We start from the raw sequence: 11379 nt of genomic DNA on the forward strand, positions 1-11379 counted from the left end.
TCTCCATAAATCTTTCTCTAGTGATAATAATCATAAGCTCACTAATGCCTAGCTTCGAGATGCAACTCCTAGAGTTCTAGTAGGAAGCCATGACCAGTGGAGTCTAACTATGTAGAGTGTGTGACAGTTGCGTAACTCAGACGATGGATTAGAGTAGCTAAGTTTCGTGATTCGATTGAGATTTGACATGTATACCACTGGATACTGGCTCAGTGATCTTGAGATTAAGCGTTTATGAGTAAGACCGAAGATCCTGAATCCGATTCCATGTAAAGGGGCCGTTGGTTCGTACTTCTGATGAAACCCACAATAGTAGAAAAAAATTATATTCTAGAAACCATTACTCAGTTACAAATACCTGTCCCTACGTCTGAATCATAGATTATCTGAAAAGGTTGGTAATAGTGTGTGAAGAACTGCTATAATTTCTCTGTGATCATCTCCTAGATAAATTTAACTTCTATGCTTATCTTTAAGCCTTTCCTCACATCAAATGATATAAAAAACAATAGCATCTTACCAGACTTTCTCTCTTTTGTGAAGTTAACTACTCAATACTGCACATAAAGTAGAAAATTAACAAACTTTTTTTACTGATGAAATACCTATTAATCGAAACAGTATGTGTATGTTCTTATATAAAAAGCAGTGATAAAGTTGGCTGTAATTCTCATTAGTGAAAATCTAATGAGAAATATCCATCTATTGAAGTTGATTCATGTAATAAAATGAAATGAGACAGTTTTCATAAACATGAACTAACTTCATATTGTTATCTCTAAACAAGTGACTTTTCATATTTTTATCTTGTAATGTGTCATTCCACTTCATACTAGAAAATACGTCTTCGTGTAATTACAACGCATATAGAAGGTTAGACTTCTTTCTATACAAGCTGATTTTGAATAATGAATTAAAATCTTATCAAAATTAAACCAAAAAGAAAACACATATAATTCAGCTGTCATTGTTGTTTATTTATTGATAATCGGTTTCGAATAATCTCAAGGGTAAATTGGTCAAAATTGTCTCGAAAATGTATGAAATTTATTCTCAATTCTTCACCAGAAACACTTCAAAGAACTATAAAGATGATATCTTCAATTAAATAAAACAAATACAGACAGTCATAAAATTGAGTCGGAGGTGATATTTGTAAAACAAAAATATCAAATAAGAGAAGCGGCAGTGAAGTGAAGAGAATATATATGTATATGAAACTTTTTAGACATAGTAAGAAATAATTATAACGGAAAAATCGGTAAGTCAACCAAATGCCAAATTCATTCATGGGGTCATCACGAAAGATATTGATCAATTCTTTTAATAGATGATTAAATCTAAATTCAAAGTGACACTAATACATTCTACTCTGTTTCACAAATCTCTCGAAATATCTAATGTTAGCTGACTTTTTAGCTATGTGTGGTCAACTTATTATATTTGAAATCTACAAGCTACTAACATTCTTTTTCAGTAGTAAAGTAATGTGTTTACGAAGTAAAAACAAGATTTATTGATACTAAACTCATCATGTTAATATAATAACAACATGGTCCAAATGACATAGTGTTCTATCTTCAAATGGTTTATACATTTCACTTGAATGATTTTTTAATTCTTTAATTTTCACATGTCTCATGTTTGGATGTTGTACAATCACGGTTCTGTTTACCAATAAGTTGATGGCTAAAAGACCAGAAATTATAAGCAGCATTATTATTAATACATTAGAAGTGAATATACAATTTTAATCTCATGGGTGAAAAAAAATAAAATATGCATATCGATCTGGCTATCCATAGTGTAGTCAAGTATCCTTGTTAAACGTAATCTAAGATTTCATTCGATCATGGGTAATGAATAAACCTGTGTTGTCCAATGCTCAACCAATTTCTTTATATGAATTGGTACATTGTTATCAGTAGGACAAGCGATTTAACAAAACAACGTAGTATTTAGATAAAATGAATTTAGCATCATTTGGAAGTATCAGATTCCTTGGTGCTGAGGTTATATCGTAATGATCACTGCCAAAAATAGAAACATCTTGGTAGGAAATGATTAGCACTATTGACTAGACAAGGTGATACTGTTCTGTAAACGGTGGCCATAAGATGCATCACTATTTAGATCATCTGATTTCTAGGGAAATATTGAAGTTGGAAATTATTATTCAGCTTATCAACAATTTAAAAATACCCACAACTAATGGTTAGAAGAAATGATATTACTAGCGACGACCATAGAAAATTTAATTGAGATATATATGTCATCCTTATCACTTCCTCTGGTATTAAAGATCTGATTAATTCAGATAAGGGTTTTGAGGTACTGCACATCTGCGTGTAACATAGCCTATTTTACCAGCCACAACCTTATATTATTTCTACATAAGCTTACGAGGTTTGTATAAACATGAGGTAAATGTTATAATATAGCAGTCTAATCAGTGATAATCGACTGTTTAAAGCAGAGAATACTAAGTTCAAATGTTATTATAATCAAGGATATCAGAGTTTTCCGATGTTACGGACTATCACAGATTGAATAAAATTTGTTCAAAAAACATTATCCAGTTATATATATATAAGGGAAATTTTATACAAGTTATTTGGGTTATGTCAATTTAGACTCTTATCAATACAAACATTCGTTTTCATGACTCTTGTATAAGAGGTTAATCGGGGTGCGTGTGCATAAATTTATTATGACTTACTTTCAGTTAAATTTTTCTTCGAAATGAATCCCTAGTGCTCTTTGAGCTATTATGAGCAGGGTTCGCTTTAATTTTCGGTTTACCTTCAATATGTTTTGCAAAAATTTTTAATTCACTCAAATTGTCATTCAACATTTCATCAGTTCTTTGTCTTGGTGTACGATTTGTCGACGACTTTTTATTGATTGTTTTTTCAGGACGAATAGGTGTGTTATCAATTGGACATGTTGATGACCTAATATTATAAAGAATAAAAACAAACCAATAACTTTTAAAGCATTCTAATGATCAGAAAATTATAGTATATTCAGATTTAGTTATTGTCATAAAACTAGATAAGCCTTCAATTTACTTGTGCTTTGTAGGTAAATAGTATCGAATGGAGAAATCATGTTATTTCTATGTACATACGTGAGCATTTACCTACCCACCTATTAGAAAGACAACTTATGCCAATTAGTAACTTGATACTTAAACGGTATATCAATTCTGGCTATGCAATGTCATCCAAAGTTTTCAAATTATCTACCAGATCAAACAATTGAATTCAAATGTAAGGTGTATCAGAAACTTGTTCACAAGAGAGCCTTAATCTGTTCATGAGCTACCTCATAAGAGTCATATTTCATATTTCATTTTATCATAACAATAAGCCTTCTTATCTTCATATACATAATACATTACTATTACTCTTTCTTCTTGAAACTCGTCAAGAGAACAACTAATCATTACGCTTTTCATTTACAAACTGTCTTTATTTTGCTACTTCTTATCACTCTTGAAAGAATCACAAACGTTTTTCTGATACCGGAAATTTCCGAACACTTTGTCAATAATCTAACACCAGTCTGTTTTGTAGTAGATTATTGTGTGTAAAACAACTATAAATATTAGATTGATATCATGAATGGATCAATGTTAGACCACCATTGAAAACGTGGAAGCATTGGACGGCCGTTCCGTTCCAGTATGGGACTCCTCACGACTGCGCATTCACGGTCCCACACCTGGGATCCAAACGCGGGACCTTCGGTCTCGCACGTGAACAATTAACCCCTAGACCACTGGGCCGAGATCCAACGGTGTTAATATGTAACTTCAACCAATCCACTATAAATACGATTATCCAGTTTTACTAAATGTTATCTTCGAAAATAGAAATTTCCTTTTCAGATATACACATATATCATCTGTCTATCTTCTTTTCAACAGTTAACTAATGATACGTACAAATTAACTTTTATACCATTAATTGACTAACTCACTTATGAAGTAGCCACGGATCAATGCAATGTGAATGAAAAGTATGTTGACAGCCAGGTGACAGTAGTCTAACTTTATCATTAACCTTAAAAAACATTAAACAAAGAAGGCATTGACGACCTGGTGACAACAATCCCATCGAAAATAATGTCACTGAACGCTCCGAAAATAAATTAGAACTTGTCGATAACTTTCTTTTCACAGATTTAATTTTATTATCATTATTAGTTTCTTTATCCGACGATTTTGACGAGGTGAAATCAAAATGATTTTTCGGAATTCTAATTGTCCACTGATGAATTTGTGCTAGTTCGGCTAATTGAAGAGGTTTACATTCTTCGTCAATTAACAAATGGTTGAATTTTTCTGTTGAGCTTAAAAAAATTAAAAAAATACACAGTCAAAATCATTTTAAGTGTTAATCCAGGATGTCATAACTTCTGAAACGATCATGAAAAACACTAAAGTAGTTGCATTTAGGAACCAATTAGGATTATTTTGCATTTAAAACGATATTTTGAAACATTGTATTAAAGCAATAATGTATAAGTTTTGAGGAAAAGACAAGTCGAAATTCTTGTCTTAGTTAAATTATTATTGTAGTGCATTTATTTCACAAGGTGTTATTTAAGGTATCTATTGAATTAAAGTGAAAAAAGTATCATCTTATATATATCTGAAATAATACATGAAGTATAGTTAGGATGATGTTTACTTCATCATATAGGTAAATAATAAGTATTTATGACAGGGACTAGAAATGTTTACAAACAGCATAAGTTAAATTCATATGTTCAAGAAAATTAGCAATCAAAACCGATTATATGCGACTTTTATACCATACAGATGACAGGTAGTTCAGAAGACGTAATGAGATTAAATGTATTCTGAGATATCTAGTTCAAATTTACATCATTTGGGTTTGTTTAAATTTTGATGGCTCAAATCTGTGGACATTATTCGTGAACCGAAAATGTAGAATACTTGGAGAATTATAAAGACATTAACTCCATACCACAATACTTTTTGAAAATATGGTGAATACCGTGGTAAACTTTAAAAAACCAACAAAAACATTCATGATTTATTCTGGACGGATTCGATTCCGACCAAAGAAAGCGATCAGTCGGTGAAGGTCATTGTGTTAATCCACACAATCGTACATGACTAAACGAATGTTGTTGAATTTATCAAAAAACTCAATTAAAGATTAGAATATACATCCATGATTGAGAATAAATAAACTCAATCAACCGGGATGAAAAAGATTCGGTACTTTTGTGGAGATTTCTATGTAAAGTTACATTGACAACAAAGATTAACATGTTATCGAGAGCTCTGTCATAAATAAACTTGCGGAAAGTACACCAAATTTATTTAACATTTTCTCTAAGCCATAAATATTCACTGCCGTATTTTTAATAGTAGTATTCATTTTAAGGAAACCAACTTCCTCGATTATCCAGCAAGTAAGTGAGTCATTTTTAAGAGTATTGTCGCTTTAGTAAACTAATACAAAGGGACTTTTCACAATATCATTATTAAACATACCTTAACTGAAGGTTTTCACTATTTTCTTGAACTTTGTTGACTAACTGTCCAGAGACATTTATAATAGCACCTCGGTTAGGTGGTACTTCAAGCCATTTGCCGTATGGTGTCTTAGGGACAAAATTGAAAACTTGTTTTATTTATTTAGTTGGATATAAAATATTTATTGAAAATATGAAAATCATAAATTGAAACCTGAGCAAGATTATGAAAATTCAAATATATCAGTAATCCTCGGTCGTTTTGATCTGTCAAGTGTTTTTGTTAAGAGAACAAGTTTTCTGCCGCTGATCTTATGCCGAATTACATGCTATCAAAAGGAGAGACGGCAATTTACATGAACTACATGTGGTATGTACTACTTATGTGAACAGACATATGTAGTACGTAGCGGGAATCGGAAGTAGGATAATTCGCAGAAGTGTGAAAAAATAGAAGAGGAAGGAAAACAAAGATAGATCAGATTGACACGATTAGAAGTATGATAGACTATGCAAAGAACAATTCAAGGAAGTTGTGCAGATGACGTACTTAATGTATGGTTTCCATATTTTGCAATAAATTGGTTTATTGTGCCTGAATTTCCATTGATCACATATCAATCATGTAGTCCTAACAAATATGTTATTTGATTTAGTTAGCTGTAATTTGGTTCTAACTGGCTTCTGTTTTGAATTTTTAAAAACGTATACCATGCAAAAGTTACTTCTATGGAAGTTAAAGAATTCAATCAACTTTTGGAAAGATTGTCAGTGAAATAGTAATCAAATAGAACAATAACTATGGGTCACACATGTTGCTTTTCAGGTGAATAGTGCCAAACATTTTAATTTATTCACTTGTTCAGTACAAAATCAGACAATACAAATTATTTTTAGAGTTTTAAACAATTGGAGTAGTAACTAAACTATTTATTTAAACTACCTAACTAAAGAACTGGGAAAGCCAACAATAATGATTGCATACAAAAAACATACCTAGATATTATTAGGAAAACTCAGTCACGTTACTTCAATATTGTCGACAAATGTTTTATAGGTTTAATTTAAATTTTATGGTGGACTAAAACTAATGAAGGAAATTCATCGGTACTAGGCACAGAAAGGATTTATCTGTCAATTAAACTAACTTCTAAATGATGATAACACTTAATTTATCACGAAAATCCAGTTCGACAATGATTCCTAACTAGTGATGGCTAAATTACAGATCAAGATTCCTGAAGTCTTAACAGTCAATTATGTCCATTGATGATCAGTTTTCTTATTTAAAATTTGATTCGTTTAACAACTTTTTAATAATTCGAAGATTTTTATCATCAAGTACAAAGTCATTCAGTCAGTCACAACGTAGAACTTCGTACGTACGTATATCAGTTCAAGTTGCCATACCACATTAGCACAGAGATGCAGTTGTCGATTCAAATCCCATAGTGGTCGAAGTAGTAAGAGTATGAGTATTATTGTGAAAGATTAGAATTTGAAGATGTTATTCAAGGAGTACAATCCAGTGAAATAAATTTAGAAAGAGAAAAAAGATAGAGACATGAAGAATTCAGAAGATTAGAATTTGGGAGAACACAAAGAGTGGATGCACCTTTAACACTGCAAACGATTTTGAGTCGTGTCATTCAAGGTCTCTAACCATCGGTTGTTGTCATCTCGCGGATCTCAACCAGGTGGTCTACACCTACCGATATGGCTCAGTCCACTTGTCAGTGACTTCATGGATTTGTGCCACGTCTTGGTCTGGATTTCGTGGGACCAGGAGTTCTGGCATATGGGTGCTCATCTTTTATAATTTAGTGACCGGAATCATCTTCAACTTCTTTTTAGTTTCCATAAGACTACCTCATTAACACTAAATCAGTATATTTAAGCTTCAATTAAATTAGAGAGGGAAAATTTTATACCAACACAATTAAAACTATCATACCTCTCTATAAACATATAGATCATGTTGTAAATGCTTATCAGAACGAAAACATAGTGAACACAAAAATGGATTTAAATTTTCATCTTGTTCTAATTGATAGCATATTTCACAACGATAAATATTACCTAATATTGGTGAGCGTAAACATGATAAACATCGTGTATTTGAATGCTTTGTTTGCATTGTTTCTATGTTCAGTTTTCTCTGTGCATCGTTTGCTTGACCGATAATGGTCATAATATGGATATGTTTCGATTCGGTAGACTTTTTATTATCTTTTTTCAAATTTTCTGTAAATTCCCGAATAAGAACATGTAAGGGTGCAAAATCCTCTCGACAAATAGGACATTTTACGTAATCCATTAATCCTGGCATAAAAATATGGAAAAAGTGACAGTTTGTAGAATCCTTTTGACGTAAACTATTTGCCGTCATGTTGATAATAATAGTATACAATATTATTACTAAATGGAACTTTGCAATGGATATTTCACTCACTTCTATCTGTATGCATCTTATAATTCACAGTTAACCAATTACATACAACCAATACAAAAGAGACTCTGAGCAAAGACATACTTGATGCTCATTTTAATACATATTTCAAAGTGAATATCTGCATATTATTTGGCAAGGATTCACAAAAGCTATGTTTTAGCAACACCTTTACTATCAGTGTGTTAATATACTCTATCAATAGTGTCTCTGCTAGACAAACTATGGGTAAGAACCTGTTTAACAACAAGTAGCTGGATAAACTGTGAAAAAATACAGTTCGTCAAGTGGTAAAATGAACCACAAATGTGCGAAACGTGAAGAGTTCCCTTTGATATAACATTAATGGTCGTTAAACTATCACTTGATGAAACCATTAACATTATTTAACAGAACTCTAAAATTTTGAATCGATCAACATCTAGTCCAAACACTTACTATCTGTGTGTTTAGATGATATTCAGTTTACATTCGACAATACTCTGTACCACCGAACTGATGCAGTAGTACAGGAGTATTTCTTGAGTGTACATTATCATCCAAAGATGAGATACCTCAAACAAGAGTTTGAATAAAAGGTGCCTTAGTTAGGGCATGTTGACAACATATTAACTATGTGTAGCAATCATCAACGTGAATCCCCCAGATTAAAACTTTACAACAAGATAACAACTATATGCCTTTTTGAGACATAAAAAGAACGACAAGTTCAACATTTTGAAAGTCATCATTCCATGGATTATAGACAATACTACTGAATGCCAAACGTGAAAGGAATTCTGGTTCAAACTGTTTTACAAGAGTATTCTCTAAAATAACGAAAGAAACTATATTTGTTATGGACTTTTCATGTGTAAGCTTGCCTGATTTTTCACTCTTATACAAAAATATGTATTTTTCTTTTTCCGAATTTTCCATTCTGAGTTGTTTTGAACTGTATAACTTCGCAGCAACCATTTTCTAATCTGTGATCTACCTAAGTCTGTAAATCTATGTCTTTATGTGCATATATACTTCAGCTGACTGACGTTTCTTCTCGTGGGTGGAGATAAAATTATTGTTACGGAAAATAAACCTTTTCTTTCATCCTTCTATTGCTGGTCGTCTTATGACAGGAAAATCATAACCAAACCTTGAATAAGAAGTTTTGAATCAAAAAACTAGTTAAACTATTCATAGAACTATTGATTCTATTTCGAAAGCCTTTCAGTAAAATTAAAGAGAAGTAAAACTTATAGTGCGCTTTATGCAATCTTGTTACTGTGAATCTCTATTAATTTGAGTAAAATTGAAGGGCTGAATTTCAAAACATCAGTCAGTTTCATTCACACTATAATAGCTCTAGTTGGTAAAACTCTATGAAAGGTAAACATATGTATATTACCAAATATAAAACTCAGTTACCACCAAATACATGAACACCTTGTTGGTAACAGTAGTTTTATAAACCGATTAATTCAAATGCGTTTTGTGCTCTGTTTTTGCTAGTTGATCAGTTGCTAAGTTAGAGCTCTCGTTAGAGCAGTGAATGCCAAAACGATGTCTTAAAGTAGATTCAGTAGTGACTTGCGTACATAAAAGTAATCTGAGGATTACCTACAAGTTAGTTCATCATGTTTACGTTACATTTTGTATCGTCACCATTGTAAGACCTGTGGTTAACTGTCTTTTAATATAACCAGTCTAAATAATCCAGGTTTTGCACGACAATTTATTATAAGAGAATTTCGAATTATAAATATAAGTTTATCTGTCAAAACGCTCATCATCTAACCGGTAGTTGATTTTACGCGCAAGTACAACAAGCATTCCATTTTTTTAAAGAAAGGCTTCATACGTGTTGCCAGTCAAATAAGATGAGAAGTCATTCTTTTCAACACTAAACTAATCTTATCATACAAAAAGTTAAAATTATCAATCGTCTAGTGGATATGATCGGACCTAAAGATTAGTTGCTTAATTTTATTTCCAAATTTGATTTACACGTAATCTCTGCAGAAGTCTGTGCGAAATTTTACAAAGTAAGTACGGAAATTCTTCTAGAACATAATTACTAATGATTTCTTATCTACATACATACTTAATATTATTAAACCCATATTTTAATGACCTTGAAAATGGTAGTGATTGATAAAAACCAGTAGTTTTTCTCCTACAAAACCTGAGAATCTGATCATCAATGAATATTACAGTTTTAAAATTTCAGTCTGAATAATTTCAAAACGAATAATTTATCTTCGAGACAATTTTTCAAAATTCCGCTTACCTAATGGGTTTTGCTTTCTTTGATACTCTGTCCATACTTTCATACACCGTATATGTAGACTGTTACCACAATTTTTACGGCAAAATGTTACTGGATGTCGTATTTGAGTAAAAAGGTATTCCTGGCATATTGGGCAAATATCGTTTTCTCCAATTTTGCGTTGTAGGTTATATGAAGGCTAACTGGGTTAAAAGTACGTAATACACATACCTTTTCATCAAATTTATCCTCATTCAGAAGTTTAGGCCCAGTCACATTTGTGACATTATTCATTACTGAGTGCTGTCCATCTAAAAGAGCTGATATTTCTCGTTCAACTAATCCAGGTTGCCATGATACTAAACAAAAGTCAGTAACCTATTTTTCACATACCAGGATTATTTGGGTCTACTTTGAATCGTCTAATTAACATCCAGCATAAATGAACACATAGTTCACGATTCTTTGTAAAGTTACCACACGAGCAAGTATGAACATCACCAAGTTGTACCTAATGCAATAGGTTTAAAGCGTTTTAAACCCACCTTATATTTTTGCTTTAAACCGTCTTGTAGCAAGTAAAATGTTGGTCCATACTGTTTTAAAATGTATAGTGTGGCGCTTCGTGCTTCTTCTTGGTTTCTCCTGACAATATCCGGGCGTTTAATTTGATGGCTAATGTAGTTTGACATGTGTTTTTTTCAGTATTACTTAGTACCGTAATTCAGTTTTCAAAATCAAATCTTTTTCCAAAGATTTAATTATCTGTTCATTATTATTATACAATAATAAATTCTATAATGAAAATAAAACGAACTCTATAGATTATTGGAAAAACAAAATTTTTGGTAAAAAAAAAGCAAACCTTCCATGAATGAAACTCCTACAAATTCACTTAATGTTACCTTTATCATAAACAACACCAGTTTAGACTTGTAACTAAAAAACCTTACGTTATCGAACCTACTTAAACAATAAAGATTTTAGTATTAACTTTTTACCCGGTAGTAAGTTGGACGATTTAATTCAACCACTACCGATCACTAGACAAATAGAACATCCGCCAAAAGTCAGTAATCAATAATTGTGAAATTCTCATTTTTGAAGGACAACAGTTGCTACCCGAGTACCTTAATAGCGACCTCATTAGCTGTGGCACTGAATGATATGA

The 11379-nt window shown here is 31.8% G+C and overlaps 1 protein-coding gene across 1 annotated transcript; it reads right to left on the reverse strand.

Moving 5' to 3' along the window:
- Positions 1-1531: 1531 nt before the first annotated feature.
- Positions 1532-10900, reverse strand: Smp_001560 (hypothetical protein; the record flags this gene model as incomplete). The annotated part of the gene is made up of 9 exons (XM_018795947.1): positions 1532-1689; positions 2803-2954; positions 3985-4356; positions 5534-5643; positions 7469-7836; positions 10230-10407; positions 10440-10567; positions 10602-10719; positions 10754-10900. 9 exons carry the CDS (start codon positions 10898-10900, stop codon positions 1532-1534), a joined length of 1731 nt encoding a protein of 576 aa, XP_018650208.1.
- Positions 10901-11379: the final 479 nt, after the last annotated feature.

Source organism: Schistosoma mansoni, chromosome 2, assembly GCF_000237925.1.
Source record: "Schistosoma mansoni strain Puerto Rico chromosome 2, complete genome".
NCBI classification, from domain to species: domain Eukaryota; kingdom Metazoa; phylum Platyhelminthes; class Trematoda; order Strigeidida; family Schistosomatidae; genus Schistosoma; species Schistosoma mansoni.